Genomic DNA, 22,410 nt, shown 5'->3' with positions numbered 1-22,410 from the left:
GCGTGTTCGATTCATCCAACAGGTACCAACTAGACATGAACCTTCAGACGGGACTTGTGCGCTCTGTGGGATCCGGGAGGATGCAACTCACATCTTATTTTCTTTCTCTTTAGCTAGGTTCGCATGGAGTGTTCTTTGCCAACGGATGGGGTGTAGATGGTGTCCGGCCAATTTTGCACACTTTTTACGCTATTTTAGATTTTTTTTCTAGACAGCCCTGTAGAACCTATTGTAGATATTGTTTATGCTGCAATGTTGGTCTTTGTGGTACGTGTGTAACAAGTTGACTATCGATTCAAAAGCTCTTAAACACCCAATTGTCTTAATTTACAAAATTATGATCCTCTTGAAGGTGTCGATGATCAACTCCAAACCCAGGATCAAGCATGCGTCGATTATGTGGAAAGCGAGCTAAAGGTTTGCATGCAAAAAATGCGCCACGGGTAAGCTATATGCAACATGTAATACTTTGTTGAATCAATGAGCTTTATAAATTTAAAGTTGGACATTTATGTGCCTTTTATCTAAAAAAATTACGAGAATGAAATCCATTAACAAGGTCCAGTAGTCCTAGGTTGCTTCAAAGAGAAACCTATCTTTCGATTTTTATTATTCTCTTTTTCTTAGTTTTCAAATTTGTTTGTAAATATTTACTCTTATGAAAATTTTACAATATATGATAATCTCCTCATGTTTTTTTTGCATCAAAACATAAACTTACCCAGCACTAACACCAAAGGAGCAATCTTACCATCTGTTCCGCTAGAGTGCGGCGATTCTACCGTACACACTTGATGAAACATTTGGGTTTCTAGCCAAGAGAGCTTAAAAAAACGACTAATCTTGAATATATTATAACAATAATTGAAAATCGACTGCTGAAACTTGGTGAAACATTGAAAAACTTTATGAAACGTGGCCAGAACATTTGCCGAAACAATTTGTTTGACTCTGTTTCAAAATTGGTTCATCAAGTTAGAAAATAATTGGCAGATGACATAGAGTTAAAACGATTAAATATAGTACTTCCTCTGATTCATAATAATTATCATGGTTTTAGTTAAATTTGAACAAAATCCACCACATTTATTATGGATCGAAGGGAGTAATATTTTTTTAAACAATTTGTTTTTCAATCCATTTCATAATCGGTTCATCAATTTAGAAAAAAATTGGCATGTGACTTAGATTTCAAACCATAAAACTTGGTGTTCCTTTATTGGGTTTCGTTGTGTTTCACAATCCATCATGATGTTTCAATGTGTTTTGGAATTCATAATTTGAATTTTGTCAAAACAAATCTATTCTGGACTTGTTTGAACCATATTGCCCAAAGAAATGGACAAATCCAAACAGATTATTAATCTACATTTATTTTGGCACAGAAGGCTCTTTCAAATCTGCGACCGAAAATAAAATGAGCGTGAGAGAGTACTAGTGGTGTAGTAGACCTGTACCATGGACATGCAGAAAGAAATGAAGTATGAGAGACTTCATGCAAGTATCAATCTCAAAGCAATCACATGGTGCATGCATGGACGCTAGAGCACGGTAGAAGAACATTTCTGGATCTGCCCATGATCGATCAAGGACGCGGTCAACTGGTCAATGGATGTTCTAGATTAAACAAGTACTCCTACAAGTAAGCAGCACTCAGCATCGCTAGTGCCCAACCCCGCGACCAGAGACCGGTCCAAGTGTTTGACTATTACACACGCAAGTCCTTTTAAACATTTCTGCAGCAGGATCCCTTTCTTGTGTTATTAATCCAGTCAAACTTTTTACTCTTCCAACAGGGACAGCGAGCGAGAGCTAGTGACGCCGCATTTGGCTCCCAGCCCGGGCCACCAGCTCTATAAAACCGCCCCCCCTTCGCCCGCACTGACGCCCACAAACGGCGACGACGACCACCACACAGCCGCCGGTCGTGTCGTATGAACGCCGGCAGCCCTGACATACGGCCGAGCGAGGGAGAGGTACGAGGTGCGTGGAAGTGTTTGATGGAGGGGTCGTCGTCGTCGGACAGGTACATGGAGAGGTGCGCCCTGGCCACGGAGCTGGCGCAGGTGCTCGACACGGTGAGGCAGCTGGAGGCGCAGATGGGCGCGAAGGGCGTCGCCGACGACGGAGGGGAGCGGTGCCGGGCGCTGGTGTCCAGCATGCGCTCCTCCGTCGATAGGTCCATCCACATAGCCATGTCCTCGTGCTGCGCCCCTGGTGCTCCGGGGTCGCCGCCGTCCGCCGAGGGAAGTCCCCGCAGCGGCGGATCCGACCACGGTGCCGACTCCCGGTGCCGCGGCGCCAATGCGACTGGGCAATGCAAGAAGAGGTAAGAGCAAACAAAAGCCTACTCTTCTTGCATGGTTGTTGGTCAGTATGTCGTCTGTTAGCATTTAAATGGTTGTGGCAAGTGCAGGAAAGCGTTGCCCAAGTGGAGCACGCAGGTGAGGGTGAACACCGTGCAGGACGTCGGCCCCCTCGACGACGGCTTCAGCTGGAGGAAGTACGGCCAGAAGGACATCCTCGGCGCCAAGTACCCAAGGTTAGAGACGACGCTCGAGCACAACTCCTACCATTATCGATAGCCTAATCGATCGTGGGCGCGCGGCTGATTAGATCGAACTTTTCGCAGAGCCTACTTCCGGTGCACGTACCGGCACACGCAGAGCTGCCACGCGAGCAAGCAGGTGCAGCGCGCCGACGGCGACCCGCTGCTCTTCGACGTCGTCTACCATGGGAACCACACCTGCGCGCAGTGCAACAGCCTGCAGAGGCCGCGGCACGCAGGAGGCGGAGAACAATGGCAGCCGCAGCCCACAGGCGGGCAGGAGCTGAGCTCCATCATCTCGGTGGGACTGAAGGACGAGGGGCTCGCGAAGGGGTTGTTGGACACTCCGTTCTCCTTCCAGTCCAAGCCAGCAGGCGCCGCCGAGACTGGCGGCGGCGGCGCACCGAACAGCGACTTCCCAGCTGGCTGTGCCTTCACTGCGTCCCCCTTCGTTTCGCCGGCGACGTCAGAGCACCAGGTCGTCAGGAACGTGCCCGACGTGGAGCTCACCTCCACGACGGACTCCCAGATGGCGGACATGGAGTTCATGCTGCAGCTGGCCGACGCCGATTTCTTGGATAATTCGCGCTATTTCTAAGTCGCCGCAGGACGAGATTTGGGCACGTTAAACAAGCATGTAAAAGTGGGATAGATATGCCACGGAAACTAATTTAGTGGCGAGCAGATGAGTTCTGATCGATTTGAAATTCTGAAAGCTACGTGCGTGGACTATGGTCGTGCCAGATGCAAAGGACTATCGTGAAAAGTATCACTTGCCCTCACCAGCAGGTTACTGACTAGCGACGACAAGAACAAAACAACAATAACGACTGAATGGTGCCGCGAGAGGCGCAGTGAAGTCTGACTGACGACGACTGTTCGTACCTACATGCATATTTGACAACGTTTCGGGAATTCCGGGATGGGGTGTGCTCCGGTGTCCCCCTCGCGAACGACGTTCAGGTGGGATACCCGTTCGAGAAAGTGGGGCCGTATTAGTGGCGTATAATTATACTCCACGTCATTTTTCACATAGATGATCGGTTGCCACGTAGATATGGTACGTATCCTTGTTGATGACGGTTTCCGCCGGCCCCACAGCATTACAATCAGAGTTCGACCCGAAAACTACGTCGATCACGTGGATTTGATGCCGGCGATAGGCGGTGGTTACGGGGAAATTATTTGAAACCTTGCGTGTGCGCCATTGCTAGTCCTCCTTAGGGTTTCGAAGGTTCTGCCGATCGGGAGGGAGAAGGGAGGGACGAGGACGTTGGGACGGCAAGGCGTAGCAGGGCGGTTTCGTTCTGAGAGCTGAGCCGGGTATCGTGGAGGCGGGAGGCGGATCCGGCGACGACGAGGCTGGGCAAGGTCGGACGCGGAGGAGGATCGCACACGGGTTGTTCCTACTGCTACAGGCGGCGTTAGGGTTTTGGCGGCTCCTTGGTGGTTCTGGGAGGTAATTGATTCTAAAAACTAATTGCATGTTCATGATTTGGTTGAACGTTAGGATTTGGGTTTGGAGCTCCTTTTTTGAGATGTACTCATTTGGTTGTTACTTTGGACAGGCGATGGACGTTTCAGATTTGAGTTCAAGTTCAATGGAGTACGACAGCGGAAATACAGATGAAGAGAAATTCAATATTTCGTCTGCCAACGAGAATGCACCACCTGAAGATGAACACACTTCTGGAGACGATGATGTCGACGAAAGTGTGAGTGAAACGGAACTACTAGTTTTATTTAGTACTTGCATGTAAGTAGTTAAATACTGATTGTGCTTATTTTTGCTAATAGATGGATGCAGATGGTATTGATCTAGAAGATGATAATGTAGAGCAAGAAGAAGATGTTGACACTGATAATGTGAGTTTGTAGTAATAAATGTTTGATTGCATAAAAATATGGAATTGATGTTTACATGGTTTAAAATGCATTAGATTCAGAGTGATGTTGTGGATGAGCCAAATGATGATGAGAGATTGGACTCTGGTTTTGTTGACGAGGTATGCATTTTAATTATAGTAGGTCATATGTATGTTTAATTTATATTTAATAACTGAACAATGCATTTTATGTCGTCGTGACATGACCGTTAATCTTTCTTGTTTGCTCAGGTATTAATTGGCGATAATTCTTCTTACGACTATTACGGTGATTCAGACTTGGAGACTATAGAAGAACCTGTTAGAAGAAGACATGTAAGATTTTTGAATTTATTCGTTGTATGACTCGCGGACATGGCGTTCAAAAATATTTATATTTTCAATGTTATCAAATTGTGCATGCAGGTGAAATCAGTTGGTAAGAAAAAGAATGGATCAGAGGATGAAGATGAGAGTGATGCAGAAGATAAGAGAAAATTTTACTGGGAGGTAATGTTGAAGACATTTGTGTCTGAGGCAGCTGCTTATACTTTTTATAATGGATATGCTCGACAAGAGGGATTCAGTGTAAGAAAGTTCAAGTTCAAAGAGACTAAGGGTGCTAAAAAAATAGTTCGCAGAAGGCGTTTTGTGTGTTCACGGGAAGGAAAACGTAACAGCAAGTTTCTGACTATGGACAACCGCACTCGTAGGTTGAGACCTTTGTCACGTTGCAATTGTAAAGCGGAGTTGGATGTGAAGCTTGATAGAGGTTCGGGGCTTTGGCGAGTTGCAAAATTTGTTTACAAGCACAGTCATAAGTGTGCAGAACCGAACGAGAGCCCATTTTTATGGTCACATAGGAGGATAAAAGATTTCCAGAAAGCGGAGATATTAGCATTGGCAGCAGCTGGGGTTAGGAAGCATGTGATCATTGATACCTTCCTCAGCAAGTATGGTCGGTACACCACTGTTAGGTTTACGAGGAAGGACTTGTACAACATGTGCTGCAGGGAGAAGAGAAAGTTACTTGCAGGTGGTGATGCTACCACAGCCATTGCCATGATGGAGAACCGGAAGAAGAAGTTTGCTGACTTTTTTTTTGAGTACGATGTTGATAGTAAAGTTCGTTTGAAAAGCTTGTTCTGGTGTGATGCTCAGTCCCGGCAGGATTACAATGATTATGGAGACGTACTCGTGTTCAACAGCACATATAAGATGAACTGATATGGTATGCCATTTGTTTCGTTTGTTGGTATTAACAATCACCGGAGGACGACAGTTTTTGCGTGTGCCATCTTATCAGATGAGAAGGAACGCACATATGTATGGCTACTAAAGACTTTTTTGAAAGCTATGTTGCAGCAGAAACCCAAGTCAATAATCACCGATGTCGATAGTGTGATGATTAGAGCTATTCGAAGTGTGTTTCCGGAGCAGTCGCACCGTATTTGTTCATGGCACATTGAAAAGAACATGGCTCGGCACCTAAGCTTCAAGTCATTGAGTGAGTTTCGGGCTCTCTTGTATTACACGACCACGCCGGATATATTCGAGGAAAGATGGCACGCTTTTATCTAGAAATGGCAGACGGAGAGAACACAAACTTGGCTGAAAAGAATGTACAAGAAGAGGAAATTATGGGCAGCGGCGTACCTATCTGAGGGGTTCTGGCTTGGTATGAAAAGCAATCAGCGAAGTGAAAGTCTTAACTCATGTCTTCACCTACACCTAGACTACGGTATGACACTAGTGGATTTGATTTTGCACTACGAGAATGCTATAGTGCGCATTCGAGAGACAGAGGCAAAAGATGACTGCATCAGTTCACAGACATCACCTGTAACAGTAACCAATTTGAGGAGAATTGAGAGAGCTACTGCAAAGGTATTCACTTCGGCAAACTTTTATATATTGCAGCAAGAGATATATAAAATAGAAGGCATTGAGGTTATAGATAAGTATAAGGGAACAGAAGGTGAGATGCAGTTTGTTGTTGCTTGGAAAAAGAGAAAGCATGCAAAGTTTTATGTTGATTATAAACCGGTCAACTCGGATAAACTTGTAGAGTGCAGCTATCGAAGGATGATCCGGAGGGGACTTCCTTGCAAGCATATTCTGCATGTACTTGATGTGCTGGATTTGGATGAAATACCCAATTGTTTAGTTCTGCTCCGATTTTCTAAACAAGCTAGGGGTGGCTTGCCAGCGAGGCGCAAGAGCGATCTATATGGTTGGGGTTTTCCCGTAGCGGAGGAGTGACAAAGATTTACGGAGCTGAATATGTTACAATCTGAAGCATTGCAAGTTGCATGCAAAGGTTATTCGAGCGGACCAAGGCATTTTATGCTGACATTATTTCAAACAAGATTGAGTATGATAATGTACCCAACCGTCCCACAAACTCACTGAATACTGATGTTAATAAATTGGGTGACCCTGCTAAAGTTGCTGCTCGAGGTGCGCCTAAGAAACGAAAGCGTAGAGATGATGGAGAAGGACCCGTGACAAAGAATGGAAGGCCATTATCGTATGACGAGCGGGGTAGGGGTATTCGATGTAGCAGATGCAAAAAGGCTGGACACACCAAACGTAGCTTGAAATGTGAGCTGAATCCTAGGTAAGTATTAATTTTTGTTATCAATTTTTTATGCATCCTTTTAAACTTTAGTTATTTACTTTATCATCTGTTTTGTGAATTGCAGGCATGTTGCGCATATGTTTGTAGGTCAGGAAGATGAATGACTTATTTTGAAGGATGAACTTCGCACGACATTATGAAGCTTGAGTTGGCATGCCGATATGTGTTATGTAGTCATTGATCATTATGTGCTATATGAAGCTGTAATCATTGATCATTATGTGCTATATTTGAAAAAAATTGATGCTACTGATATTTTGATGCTGATATTACTACATTGATGCTGATACTACTATTGATGCTGATAGTACTATTGATGATAGATCTTTTTTTAGTTTTGTTTAGTATAGTGGACTGTGATGATATTTTAGAATTTTGATGCTACTTAGGTTGATGCATATTTCTCATACAAATTGTTGGTACAATTTGGCAACATAGTTTTTGTAATACTGACCCATCGGACAGGGGTACAGGGGCGCCAGGCCAGTCTGCCGGTTGTCGGCCGGTCCGACCGGGCCCCAGGCCGGTCAGTCCGGTCCTCAGGCCGGTCCAACCGAGTCCTGGGCCGGACCAACTATCATACATAGAGTAGCCCCGTGGTTATTTTTTTTAAGTGACTAGAACTTCTATCAACTACTATTCTAGCACACAGCTGTGCCATGTGTTTATTCTATTCTTCAGGTATTCCTTTGAATAACTCATCTTTTCAGGTAAGACAATTTGCAGATCTTCTTAGTCAGCCTATCTGTATTCTTATCCTCTAGTGTGGATTGATACGTCCCAAACGTATCTATAATTTCTTATGTTCCATGCTACTTTTATGATGATACTCACATGTTTTATACACATTATATGTCATTATTATGCGTTTTCCGAACTAACCTATTGACGAGATGCCGAAGGGCCAGTTCCTGTTTCTCGTTGTTTTTGGTTTCAGAAATCCTAGTAAGGAAATATTCTCGGAATTGGACGAAATCAACGCCCAGAGTCTTAGAATTGGACGAAGCTTCCAGAACACCCGAGAGCCGCCAGAGGGGAGCCCTGGGGGCCCCACACAACACCCTGGCGCGGCCAGAGGGGGGGGGGGCCGCGCCCCCCTATTGTGTCGTCGCCTCGTCAGCCCTCCGACTTCGCCTCTTCGCCTATTTAAAGGTCCCTGACCTAAAACCTCGATACGGAAAAGCCACGGTACGAGAAACCTTCCAGAGCCGCCGCCATCGCGAAGCCAAGATCTGGGGGACAGGAGTCTCTGTTCCGGCACGCCGCCGGGACGGGGAAGTGCCCCCGAAGGCTCCTCCATCGACACCACCGCCATCTTCATCACCGCTGTTGTCTCCCATGAGGAGGGAGTAGTTCTCCATCGAGGCTCGGGGCTGTACCGGTAGCTATGTGGTTAATCTCTCTCCTATGTACTTCAATACAATGATCTCATGAGCTGCCTTACATGATTGAGATTCATATTTGTTTTGTATCACTATTAGTCTATGTGTTACTCTTGTGATGTTATTAAAGTAGTCTATTCCTCCTTCACGGTGTAATGGTGACAGTGTGTGCATCGTGTAGTACTTGGCGTAGGCTATGATCATAATCTCTTGTAGGTTATGGAGTTAATTATTACTATGATAGTATTGATGTGATTTATTCCCCTTCGTAGTGTGATGGTGACAGTGTGCATGCTATGTTAGTACTCGGTTTAAATTGCAAAGATCTATTATGCTCTAAAGGTTACTTAAACATGAATGCCGAATGTTGTGGAGCTTGTTAACTCCGGCATTGAGGTGCTCTCGTAGCCCTACACAACGAATGGTGTTCATTATCAAACAAGAGTATATGTAGCACAAAGGAAGAGAACTTATTTATTTATGTGATCAATGTTGAGAGTGTCCACTAGTGAAAGTATGATCCCTAGGCCTTGTTTCCAAATACCGCAATCATCGCTTGTTTACCGTTTTACCGCATCTTTACTTCCTGCAATATTACTACCATCAACTGCACGCCAGCAAGCACTTTTCTGGCGCCGTTACTACTGCACATATTCATTCATACCACTTGTATTTTACTATCTCTTCGCCGAACTAGTGCACCTATACATCTGACAAGTGTATTAGGTGTGTTGGGGACACAAGAGACTTCTTGTATTGTGATCGCAGGGTTGCGTGAGAGGGATATCTTTGACCTCTTCCTCCCTGAGTTCGATAAACCTTGGGTGATCCACTTAAGGGAAACTTGATGCTGTTCTACAAACCTCTGCTCTTGGAGGCCCAACACTGTCTACAAGAATAGAAGCACCCGTAGACATCAAGCACTTTTCTCGGCGCCGTTGCCGGGAGGAAAGGTAAAAGGCACTCATACTCCGGTCCCGTGTAACTAAGTACTTTTCTCGTTGCCGTTGTGTGTGTGCTCGAAGCTATTTCCTTTAGATCCTCGCAATTGCATCTTTTTGTTTCTTGTTTACACTAGTAAGGCATAATGGAAAACATCTGTGAGCTTTTTGTGCTATTTCCTGAGTCAAGACATGAATGGTTTAATGCGAAAATTAAAAAACCTATGGAACCTTATTTGCATGCTGGTAGTAATATTATTATGAACGCTTTGAACACCATTGTTGATAATGATATAGAAAATTCTAAGCTTGGGGAGGTCGATTTTGATGAAAATGATCTCTTTAGCCCTCCGGGTATTGAGGAGAAAGTTTATGTTGATTATGATATGCCTCCCATATATGATGATTATAATGATAGTGGTCTTTTGGTGCCGCCTACTATGGAGAGTAAATTTTATTTTGATTATACTATGCCTCCTACACTTGATGAGAATAATAATGATAGCTACTTTGTTGAATTTGCTCCCACTACAACTAGTAAAATTGATTATGCTTATATGGAGAGTAATAATTTTATGCATGAGACTCATGATAAGAATGCTTTATGTGATAGTTATATTGTTGAGTTTGCTCATGATGCTACTGAAAGTTATTATGAGAGAGGAAAATATGATTGTAGAAATTTTCATGTTACTAAAACACCTCTCTATATGCTGAAAATCTTGAAGCTGCACTTGTTTTATCTTTCTATGCTTGTTGCATTATGCCTACATGACTTGTTTATTTACAAGATTCCTTTTCATAGGAAGTGGGTTAGACTTAAATGTGTTTTGAATTTTCTTCTTGATGCTCTCTTTTGCTTCAACTGTTATTTCTTGCGAGTGCATCATTAATATTGTTGAGCCCATCTTAATGGCTATAAAGAAAGCACTTCTTGGGAGATAACCCATGTGTTTATTTTACTACAGTACTTTTGTTTTATATTTGTGTCTTGGAAGTTGTTACTACTGTAGCAACCTCTCCTTATCTTATTTTACTGCATTTGTTGTGCCAAGTAAAGTCTTTGATAGTAAGGTTCATACTAGATTTGGATTACTGCGCAGAAACAGATTTCTTACTGTCACGAATTTGGGTATGATTCTCTGTAGGTAACTCAGAAAAATCTGCCAATTTACGTGAGTGATCCTCAGATATGTACGCAACTTTCATTTCATTTGAGCATTTTCATCTGAGCAAGTCCTCAGATATGCCGCTAACTAAATCCATGATTCATGGTGGAAGTTTCAGTATGGACAGCTAATCCTCAATCTCTTATGAGAATAATAACTGTTGTTGAATGCTTATGCATTAAAGAGGAGTCCATTATCTGTTGTCTATGTTGTCCCGGTATGGATGTCTAAGTTGAGAATAATCAAAAGCGAGAAATCCAATGCGAGCTTTCTCCTTAGACCTTTGTACAGTGCAGCATAGAGGTACCCCTTTGTGACACTTGGTTGAAACATATGCTATGCAATGATAATCCGTGTTAACCCAAGCTAATTAGGACAAGGTGCAAGCACTATTAGTATACTATGCATGAGGCTTGCAACTTATAAGATGTCTTATACATAACTCATATGCTTTATTACTACCGTTGACAAAATTGTTTCTTGTTTTCAAAATGAAAAGCTCTAGCACAAATATAGTAATCAATGCTTCCCTCTGCGAAGGGCCTATCTTCTACTTTATTGTTGAGTCAGTTTACCTATTTCTTCTATCTTAGAAGCAAACACTTGTGTAAACTGTGTGCATTGATTCTTACATGTTTACCTATTGCACTTGTTATATTGCTTTGTGTTGACAATTATCCATGAGATAAATATGTTGAAGTTGAAAGCAACCGCTGAAACTTATATCTTCCTTTGTGTTGCTTCAATACCTTTACTTTGAATTTATTGCTTTATGAGTAACTCTTATGCAAGTCTTATTGATGCTTGTCTTGAAAGTATTATTCATGAAAAGTCTTTGCTATATGATTCATTTATTTACTCATTATCTTCATCATTGCTTTGAATCGCTGCATTCATCTCATATGCTTTACAATTGTATTGATCAAGATTATGATAGCATGTCACTTCAGAAATTATCCTTGTTATCGTTTACCTACTCGAGGGCGAGTAGGAACTAAGCTTGGGGATGCTTGATACGTCCCAAACGTATCTATAATTTCTTGGATCCAATCATATTTTCTAAAGCCAAGGCCTGACATCCATTTTGGGGATTATCTTTTATCGGGAGACATGGCCTGGTGGTTTCTGATCGAGATTCCTAATCAGTAGGGCAAAGAGCTCTTCGCATGATCAGATTCGCACAATCACACAAGTTTCTTAATAGATAGATGAATACTTAAAATCACACAATCACACTAGTTGCAAATCTTACTTAACTATCATACATAGAGATTCACACAAGCAAACCTTCTACGGGACTAAAACCCAACCTATGATCACTCCTGCTTTATCTAATTAGTAAATCTCTTGGAGATCCGGACAACCTTCTTTTTCACCATCTCTAAGAGATTTGAAGTTGACGTGGGCATTACCCTTCGGGTAACCGACATTGCCCTATCCTGTACAATCTAGTTGGAGGCCCATGAAGGCGCTTGAAGGCAAGGCGGGCCACTTGGATGGCGCACCAGAAGGTTCCTTGGCGGGCAAGACAAGGAAGGAGCCGAACAAGGAAAGTTTGGATTTAGAACTACGGTAAATCTAGTCGTACTCGGTTAGACCTCTTGAGACCTGGCCCCCTATATAAAGGCCAGGAGAGGGGCTGCCGAGGGGCACAATCAATCTTAGCTATCATAGCCCCCAGAAGTCTAGAGCTAGGTCGCCGCAGCACTTAGCCTCTCGACGAGATCTCAGCCGAACCTTTCGGCACCCCATTGTAACCCATTATTATCATAATCAAGATCAGACAGGCAGGACGTAAGGGTTTTACCTCATCGAGGGCCCCGAACTCCGGGTAAATCGCTCTCCCCGCTTGTCCGTGAACCGATGTCTCGTATCAGCTTGCAGGATTCCATCAACCCTAAGCCCCAATCGGAGGGCATTGCCGAGGAGTACCCTCGACAATTGGCGCCGTCTGTGGGAACCCTGTCGACACAAGATCGGTCATCGCCAGAACCAGTCATGTCATCGACAGCTTCATCGACACCATCATCGCCAATTCTGGGAAGCCCGATTCGATTCGGCTCCTATGAATTCACCCCGCACAGCGACTCGTCTAGCTCGACCTTTTCTGATCTACAAGGAAACATGGAGATGACCTTCGGCAGCGTCCACTACAACGTCAACTCGGAGGGAGTCCTTCGACTGCTGGAACCGCTCGCCTCCAGGTCGATAGGTCCAAGCACGTCGTCATCAATCGACCTTTCGGCTGGTCTGACGAACTCAACGAACTCACCCGCGCCATCGACTCCTCGTTCGACGTCTCCCATGTCGGTTGGATCTGACAATTCCACATCTTCGGAGATGACCTCGTACTACTGCTTGAACTGCGATACCAGGCACGGGTTAGGATCAAGCGACACGCCATTCATCTGCAATGCCCAGTACTCCTCAGGAGAGGACAGTGTCGACATCATCGTCCGAGGCACCACCCGAAGAACGGCACACCACCAGGTTTATGTCGCCAACAACACGGGAAACGCAAGGAACAGGGGAGACGAAGATCACACCCCTCGCTCCAGCAGACGTGCAAGTTTTGCAAATAGTGCCAGTAACAATAACAGCGATTACACCATCGCAGAGAAGGAGTGGGCAGCAGCCAAGGCAGCCGTGCTTAACAACACACCGCTCCCCGCAGGAACCTCGGTTGGAACCCTCAACGCTTATCGCTCTATATTGGAGAAAAACCGGGAGCGCCTATCGAAAGAACAAGCCACCCTCGAGAGACGCCTATCTGTTGCAGACCAATCCAGTGAACGACGGAGATGATCACGAGGAAGCGCCTCTCGAAGCACTCAAGGGGCAGGCAAGCACCGATCAAGGTTATCCAGACTCTCGGAGGATGACGCCAGAGAAATAACGTCGAATCTGACCAAGTCTTTTATGACCACGGACACCGCGGGCATGCCACGGCCAAAAACCGTTGCAGGAGCAACCGCCAATCTCGCAGCATTCCTCATCAATCAGCGCCCTAAAGGTTCTATGGCCCAAGCTCACCGAGGTGCCCTAGAAAGTCTCGCAATATTGGGAGACAACCTGGTCCCGCGGAAGGAAAAGACCACGTTACAGGCCAGCGGCTCAAAGCATCATGCGAGAGATGCTCGAGACGAAATCACCCAGAGCAGAATCGACAAAGCAAGACGACGACACGCCGCTAGGGAGGAATATGACAGTGATTCTTTGGATGAAAGCCAGGAGAACGACGGCGATCTAAGGGGGTCCGATTGTTTAAGCTACAAAATCCGCGAGGCGATGCCACCCATAAAGTTCAAACCTACCCCTTCTGACGCCGCCAAATACGATGGACAGCAGGAGCCGAGGTCCTGGATAGACGACTATTTGCAACTGTGATTCTGCACAAAGGAAATCAGATAGCAGCAATGCAATGCTTGCAGCTTTACTCGAAGGATTCAGCACGAGCTTGGTTAAGAGGCCCGCCGAAGGGTTCCATCAAGTCATGGGACGATCTAGTAGACGCTTTTGTCGCCAATTTCCAAGCAACGTACAAAAGACCCGTCGGGATTGAGGAATTACGGCATTGCCGGCAGAAGCGAAGGAATCAATGCGCGCATACATCGGGAGATTCACCAAGCTCTTAAACGCCGCCGAAGATGTTTCCGTCGACAGAGTAATCGACGCCTTCAGCGATGGCATCCGACGAGAAAGCTACATAGAGGAACTCGGGCGCAAAAAACCAAAAACCATAACCAAGTTAATGGAAATCGCCAATAGCTGGGCTGATGGCGAGGACAACGTACGGAAGCCGCGACAGCGCAGTGACGACGAAGACGACGACCAGCCGAAGCACGACTCGGGTGGACGAAGGGATCGCCATAGGAAAAGGAAAAACCGCAGCTACGACGACAGTATCCTAGTAGCCGCAGGATACTCTGATCGGCAGGATGATCGGTATGACGACAAACGAGACGATCGGCACGACGGCAATCGGAACAACTCTGGAAACTGTGGTAACTACAAACCACGACCACAGAGAACTCCCAAGTTACCCTACGCCCGAACGGATAAACGCTCCACTGCTACCCGCACTCGTACATCGACTCCAAGGATAACAAAACAAAGTCAAGCCACCTGCTCAGGAATTGTAGACAGTTCATTGAAATGCAGGAACTCATGCAGCAGCAGCCGCAGCAACCACCACCACCACCCCCACCGCATCACCAGGTCCAGCAGGTGCAGCCTCATCAACCCAACGAAGCGTTTCCACCACCACGTGGGCAGATGAGCATTATCCACAGAACGGGTGTCTCCAGGAGAGAAATGAAGAAGCTCACCCGAGAAATCAATCTGGCAGAAAGTATCATGGCAAACATCCCTGAGTATGTCGAGTGGTTGTCTCAGAACATTATGTTCAGCCGAGCAGATCACCCGATGACCATACCAAAACCAGGACACGCTGCCCTAGTAGTCGAGGCACAAATCGGGGGCTTCAAGATGAGCAAAGTTTTCATGGATGGTGGAAGTGGACTAAACCTGATATTCATCGACACAATCAAAAGTATGGGGATCACCATGAAAATGCTAGAGGATTCTGACACCTATTTCCATGGAATTCTCCCTATTTCGCCGGCGTACTCTCTTGGCAAAGTTTACCTGAACGTCGTCTTCGGCAAACCCGACAACTTCAGGAAGGAGAAGATCGAGTTTGAAGTCGTGAACTGGGAATCACAGTATCACGCTATACTCGGAAGACCAGCTTATGCCAAGTTCATGGTTGTACCACACTATGCATACCTCAAGCTGAAAATGTCTGGGAGCAACGGGACAAATATCACAGTCTATGGAAGTTTTTCGCGCTCAGACAATTGTGATCGAGATTTTCAGAGGATTGCCGCGAAGTTCGGGTTCAAACAGGAAGTCACCGATCTCCGCTCCAAGCCATCGCCATGCGACAATAAGGAAGAAAAGCGCGTCAGGGAAACGAAGCAGAAGCCAGCCGACCTTGCTCCAGAAATGTCGGCAGCAAAAGCTTCGGCAGTCGATGACACAGCAGTCATAGGAGAAAGCAAGACACTGGCAATCGCCATCAAGACCCCTAGTGAAATCAACGACGCTTTGAAAACCACTAACATGGTGGACAAGCCAGAAGATAAGACGAACTCCTTCCTTGCGTAAAAGTAGATGAATAGCGTTCAGTTTTTTCCTTTATTTCTCAGCAGGGCCCTCCTTCTTTCGCCCTTTAGTTCCGTACTTACTTTATTAATGAGAACTTAAGTATTTGATCCCTTGATAAGCATTGCAGTAATTCAGAGCATCTAAGCCGCATCATCGTAAACCTTGCTTACGCCCCTTTGCGAACGACGGTCCAACATGGTACGCGGCAAAAAGATCATGCTCCAAAAAAAGCCTCTACGAGTGCTAAAGGATGCAAAATAAACAAGGGCGCTAACCGTTCCCTCTGCTATAGATGCCTCTACGAGTGCCGTAAATAGTAAGAGTTTGGAAATACATATAATACAACCCACGTTCGATATTTCACTTATGGAGATATCAAAGAACAACAGGCTCATCGGTAGAGTTAATGCTCCCGATATATTCGGGAGCTACTGTCAAAACATACATCGGTTGAAAGCAAAGTTGCACATACAACGGGTTTAGCAAGACCTGCAACACGAGCTGATCACTCAAACAATTTGCTGACCAACGAATACACATACGGGCAATTAAGATTTGCTCCTACAAAATTTGCCAACGGCATCGACACGGTACAAATACATACACATGTATCTACCGAAAAATAAGTGTCAACTACGCAATCCAAACGCTCGGATGAAGCGAGCCAAACTACTTATTTACAATAAGAACGTGACCTTGAATCACTCTTGCAAAGTGTCTTTTTCTTCAGGTACCTTTGAGTCCCTTTCTAGCCTATCGACAATTACATTGGACGGCAGTACAACCTTCGGATACAGAAACTTCAAATCACATGTTGCATTAGCAATGGATAGCAAGTCTGCCGAAGGATAACGTGCAAGGACGAGGGCAAGCGTAAATCTAGCCCCCGCAAACACTTGAGCCTGTACCAGGTTCTTGATCTTCTTGGCATTGCTGAATTCTGACATTAAAGTCAACAGCGTGGGAGGAATTGCGTTCAACGGAAACATTGTCTTCCATTTACTCTTAGTCCCTTGTAACACTTGTCGAAGAAGTGATGGACTTGCTGGACCCGATCTTGGAACTGAGTAACAGCCGAAGCTTTCGAGTGCTCCCTCCAGAAAATTTCATCGGCTGATGATAGCTGGGTTAATGCGTTCACGCGTTCGTGAATCCGCTTGTTCTCTTCAGCACGGTTCAGAGCTATGAGCGGCAAAGGAATCAATAGAGGATCAGACAATGCATTTTTGACAAAAGAGTAATGAGCGCAAGGACCAGGGAACTTACAGTTCAAACTTTCGGTGGCTTTATGTAGTTCAGTAAGAGCGTAGCGCTCTACTTCGGCTGCAATCTCGCTCTTCTTCTTGATAATGGCAGCTAAGGCATAAGTGTTGCGCAGATCCTTCTCCATCTGCGCGATCCGATCCTTCATACATTGGATTCGGTCACCTTCAGGGACAGCACCCGAAGAATCATCGACAAACGCGGGCACTGGGAAAACCTACAAGAAACAGTGTCAAAAAGCATGACGGATCGCTTCGCATCAGCATCAGAAGGTACTCCCATCGGGAGAAGTGCAAGTGAAAATATCATAACAAGGGTGTACTAGCAACATTGCTAGCACGGAGTTTATTACAAACATAAGTTTTGCGACAGAACATTGCTTCACATCAGCTCAAAGAGAAGTTTGTTACAAAAATCAAAGGGCTTGGGTCTGAGTCGATAAACTGGGGCCAGCCGATGTCTTCCTTGATGAAACGAGCTCAAGGAGCTGGCGTGCACACTTAAGGGCTGACGTTTTGAAGACGCTTAAATCAATGAACCGCCCATCTTGCTCTTTCGGCAGCTCCTTAGACATCTCTTCGATTTCGGCCTTGAAGCCATGACCCATCATAAGTTGGAAGGCTAGGAGGGCACCATAGGTACGCGAAGTGCGTTTGAATACCTCGATAACCTCCTTGGTGTCGACTGCGAAGGCGTCGATCAGCTGCCCCAGAGTCTTGTCTTGACTGATCTTGGGGAAGATCATCGAGTGCATCCGCGCCATGGCACCTTTCCCCTTTTCAATAAGCTCCCGTGTAAGCTGGTGGGAGGCGAGAGTCATCGACACACCGTTTGCCGGAGAGTTGTTTGGAATCTTGTCCAAAGCATTGGCAGGGATGTCGGCGGCCTCTGCAAGAGAATGAAACAAAATGAATTACTAATAAAGAATCGAAATCATAAGTGCAATAATCGACAAAGAAGCATAAAAGAGATTACCAAGCAAAGCCAACGAAGACTGGCGAAGGAGTTCATCTTTTTCAGTCGCCCGAGCCTCGGCGGCCAGCCTAGACGCTTCCTCTTCTTTCAGCTTCTCCTTCAGCTTGCCCAGTTCCTCCTTCAGGGAGTCGACCTCTTGGCGAGCTGCGGCGGCTATTTTGACTCGCGCCGTCCAACTTTGAGGAAGAAGATTTAACTTCCTTCCGCAGCCGAACCTTGTCCGCCTCCGGGGAAGTAAATTGGGAGGCGAAGGCCTCCAAAGAAGATATAACGCCCCGCAGGTCCTTAAGGAAAGAGGAAAAGTAGATGTTTGACAAAGAATCATTAAACAAGGCACGCTCCAGGAAATTCGCGTTGTAATCGAAAAAGAGTTACAGGTTTTTCTGAAGGAGAGATCGTGGCGGCAGCAGTTGAAGGAACATCTTCCCCCCTAGAGAGGGAGGAAGCAGTCGATACCTGGGCCGCGGGGGCTGCCTTAGGAGCCGAAGCTTCGGAAGCCGCGACGTCCAGCGGAGCAGCGCCAGATTTGGCTTTCTTAGACGGAGGTTCAATGAAACCTTCGTCACTGCGAAAGGAAATGGCTGACAAGAATTATGAAAGAAATGCGAGTAATAAAAGGCAAAATATGAATTCAGGGAAAAAGACGCTTACATATCGAAGAGATCGTCTTCATCGGCAAAGTCACCGGTTGATCTCTTCACGGGTGAAGCTCTGGTCTCCTCCACAGCTGCATTAACAAAGGTATCACGATCAGCGTCATCATCACGCACTGATCCCTCTGTGTCGCAAGCATCATTGGGCCGAGGAAGGAAGATCGGTGTGGGCAGCTTCGAATCTATCGGATCATCGTGTTCGCTCTACGGGCCTGTATACTCGGCAGTATGAAAATCAACAGGGACTGAGGAGCCTCTTCCCTCAGAAGTATCGTTTGGCGAATCATGCAGGTTTCCAGAAACTATGAGGATCTGTCGAAGAAAAGAACAAATAAGAACAATAGTAATTATGTCGACTAAGTGGGACAGAGTAATAAGAGTATGAGAAGGAAAATTACCTCTGATGGTGGATGATCAGCATCAAGAGGAAAATAAGAAGATATCAATGGGATCGAGTCTTCTTGACTAAAGAGAGTAAGGCGACGAACTTCATCAAGCAGCTCCTTTTCCGATAGTTTAGCAATATTTATCCTGGTTTCATCCTTTGGACCCGAATACAACTACATCGGACGAACTCTGGCCATGACTGGTTGGACTTGACGTTTCAAGAACACCGCTGCCACCTCTGTGCCGATCATAGTTTGACCATCGGCTTCTTTGATCCGAAGGAATTTGGCAAATAACTCGTCGGCTGCTGTCCTTTCGTCGGGAGAGAGAATGTTCTTCCAAGAATGCCTAGGCTTGGCTTCAAGGATGTCGGCAAAGCAAGGAAGCTGGGACTCGGTTGTTGAGGAATCCTTGACATAAAACCATTTCACTCTCCATCCTTGCACGGATTCTCTCATTGGGAAACTGAAATAGTTAACCTCTGAACGGACAACAAACCCCACTCCTCCGATGATAAAAGATCCATTACTACTGCTGTATCTCTTCACGAAAAAGATCTTTCTCCACAACCCAAAGTGAGGTTCAATGCCCAAGAACGCCTCGCAGAGGGTGATGAATACAGAAACGTGAAGGATTGAGTTAGGGGTGAGTTGCCACAGTTGAATTTCGTAAGTCCGCAGAAGACGATGAAGGAATTCGTGGGCAGGAAGCGAGAGACCCCGATACAAGAACGACAGGAACATCACGGTAAAACCGAGCAGGGGGATTGGGCCGAGAAATCGCACCTGGAAGAATCACATTCCCCTCGTCGGAGGAGATTAACCCGAGGCTTCGGGCCCTCTTCTCATCACGCTCCGTGATGGAGGACGCTAGCCAATCTCCGAGGTTTGGCTATCGAGCTTGGAGCGGCGGCGGCGCCGGAGCCGGGGGAGGAGCATGCTGGAGTGCTCCTCTTCGGAAGATTCGAGGAGGCTTTGGCGGCGGCGCCACCGCTCGTGGAACTGGCGGCGGCAGCGAGGTTCTTCTTCTTCACCATTGCGAGATCTGGGGAAGGTCAAAAAGCGGTGGTGGCGGCGCAGCGGTTGCGAAAGAGAGAGGAAGAAGAAGGACAGGAAGATGCTATGGTGAATATGGGAGGAAACCAAAAAGATTTTGTCCTTTGAAGGTTTTAGGAAAGGGAGAACTTGAGGATTGCGTGGGCACGCGTCTTTGCTGCCAGTTCATTAAGGGGGCCTTTTTCCATTGATGATTGTGGAAATCGAGGAGGCGCCTTGGTAACTGCACGAGAAGGACGGATATTGCTTAAAAATAGGGCCAGACAAAGAAAGAATGGGCCCAGCGGGTCGCGTCTTGTCAGTCAAAATCAAGATGTCAGTAAACGTCATCAATGACGTCGTGAGGAATGCTCGAAGCATTCGAAGGAATAAAAAATATATCGGATGGTGAACTTGAGTCTATGCACAGATTGCAAGCATCCGTACCTAGACTCGGGGGCTACTCCCATCGGGAGCACTGGACGCGCACCCGACAGAATGAGGACTCGAAGAAAAAGACTGAAGGAAAAGATGATTGCTCAGCTCGAGTCTGCACCCGGTTGCAAGCACCCGTGCCCAGACTCGGGGGCTACTCCCATCGGGAGCGCTGGATGCGCACCCGACAGAATGAGGACTCGAAGAAAAAAGACTGAAGAAAAAGATGATTGCTCAGCTCGAGTCTACACCCGGTTGCAAGCACCCGTGCCCAGACTCGGGGGCTAATCCCATCGGGAGCGCTGGATGCGCACCCGACAGAACTTTTTTGCACTCCAGGATCATGCCCGGGGACTTGATTCTGTGTAGGGTAATGTTGTTTTGCCATCGGTAGTTAACTTGCAAAAGTTGGGCACGTTACACGTTATCCCTTGCGTGCGGAAAATATATCGGATGACCTATGAAGACTTGCAGAACAACTTCGGCAGAGCAAAACATTCGAGTGGTACAACTTGAGTCTACGCACGGATTGCAAGCATCCGTACCTAGACTCAGGGGCTACTCCCATCGGGAGCGCTGACGCGCACCCGACAAAAGAAGACGATGCTGATTCAAGATGAACGAGAATAATCAAGGAGAAGAACATTAAGAGGAGGCATGCTTCAGTCTCTACCCGAACTATTTTCGGCTAGACACTCGGGGGCTACTGACGTGGGCATTACCCTTCGGGTAACAGACATTTCCCTATCATGTACAATCTAGTTGGAGGCCCATGAAGGCACTTGAAGGCAAGGTGGGCCACTTGGATGGCGCACCAGAAGGTTCCTTGGCGGGCAAGACAAGGAAGCAGCCGAACAAGGAAAGTTTGGATTTAGAACTACTCGTAAATCTAGTCGTACTCGGTTAGACCTCTTGAGACCTGGCCCCCTATATAAAGGCCGGGAGAGGGGCTGCCGAGGGACACAATCAATCTTAGCTATCATAGCCACCGAGAGTCTAGAGCTAGGTCGCCGCAGCACTTAGCCTCTCGACGAGATCTCAGCCGAACCTTTCGGCACCCCATTGTAACCCATTATTATCATAATCAAGATCGGACGAGGCGGGACGTAAGGGTTTTACCTCATCGAGGGCCCCGAACCTGGGTAAATCGCTCTCCCCGCTTGTCTGTGAACCGATGTCTCGTATCAGCTTGCAGGATTCCATCAACCCTAAGCCCCAATCGGAGGGCATTGCCGAGGAGTATCCTCGACAGAAGTTGCTAAAACTATCTGTGCGTTAATGAGGTTCCTTGATCCGTTTATCATCTCCTGCAAACAAAAGCCATTGGTTATTCATTTATGTAGCACGGAACAAAGGTTCTTGTTCAGCATGTAGAAACCAGTACCTGTGATATTTCTTTAGTCCATTTATCTCCATCCCAATGTTCCATTCATTGAAGAACAAATAAGCCACATGAATTGTTGCAACAGTAATTCAGTTAATTTCTTTTATATAGTTTACATGAAATGTAGTAATTTAATATTTAGTTTTTTGTACTTTGAATGTACTGACCCATCTTTTTGTTGTGGCATATCATATGCTTTTATATTCCAGGTGGACACATCAGGGAAAAATCCAGTTGTCCATTGGTTGTACTCGCGTATATCAGCTGCTATTTGTTGTCTCTGTAGATATATAGATAATTAAAAGTATGTGTACACATGCAACTAATTAGAGTATGCACTAGCGAAACAGTACTGGAGCCACGATAGTGTCTATTGTCCGAGTTAATGGATATAATGAGTCAAGAACTTGGAATTCTTCCTTCCTTATGTGCATGATCACGGTAGTCCGGTGATTATTTGATATGTTCACTGGAAAATAAGACTTTTTGGAAAGGAAAAAATTGTCATTGCAATATAAAATATTATTCGTATTAACAATAGTTCTAATGATGTTTAACTATACC

The 22,410-nt window shown here is 45.9% G+C and overlaps 1 protein-coding gene and 1 long non-coding RNA gene across 2 annotated transcripts; both read left to right on the top strand.

The window, feature by feature from the left end:
* The first annotated feature begins 1,903 nt into the window (after positions 1 to 1,903).
* On the top strand, positions 1,904 to 3,249 carry LOC124699437 (transcription factor WRKY19-like). Its single transcript, XM_047231737.1, has 3 exons — positions 1,904 to 2,329; positions 2,417 to 2,542; positions 2,633 to 3,249. The coding sequence occupies exons 1-3, from the start codon at positions 1,935 to 1,937 to the stop codon at positions 3,144 to 3,146; spliced, it is 1,035 nt and encodes a 344-aa protein (XP_047087693.1). The 5' UTR covers positions 1,904 to 1,934; the 3' UTR covers positions 3,147 to 3,249.
* Positions 3,250 to 4,189: 940 nt separating this feature from the next.
* Positions 4,190 to 4,558, top strand: LOC124702451. The gene is made up of 3 exons (XR_007002496.1): positions 4,190 to 4,263; positions 4,346 to 4,414; positions 4,489 to 4,558. It is a non-coding gene; the product is annotated as an uncharacterized LOC124702451 (long non-coding RNA).
* Positions 4,559 to 22,410: the final 17,852 nt, after the last annotated feature.

Source organism: Lolium rigidum, chromosome 3, assembly GCF_022539505.1.
Source record: "Lolium rigidum isolate FL_2022 chromosome 3, APGP_CSIRO_Lrig_0.1, whole genome shotgun sequence".
Lineage (NCBI taxonomy): Eukaryota > Viridiplantae > Streptophyta > Magnoliopsida > Poales > Poaceae > Lolium > Lolium rigidum.
The sequence above is the reverse complement of the archived record's forward strand: the minus strand, read 5'-3'. Positions and strand labels throughout refer to the sequence as shown.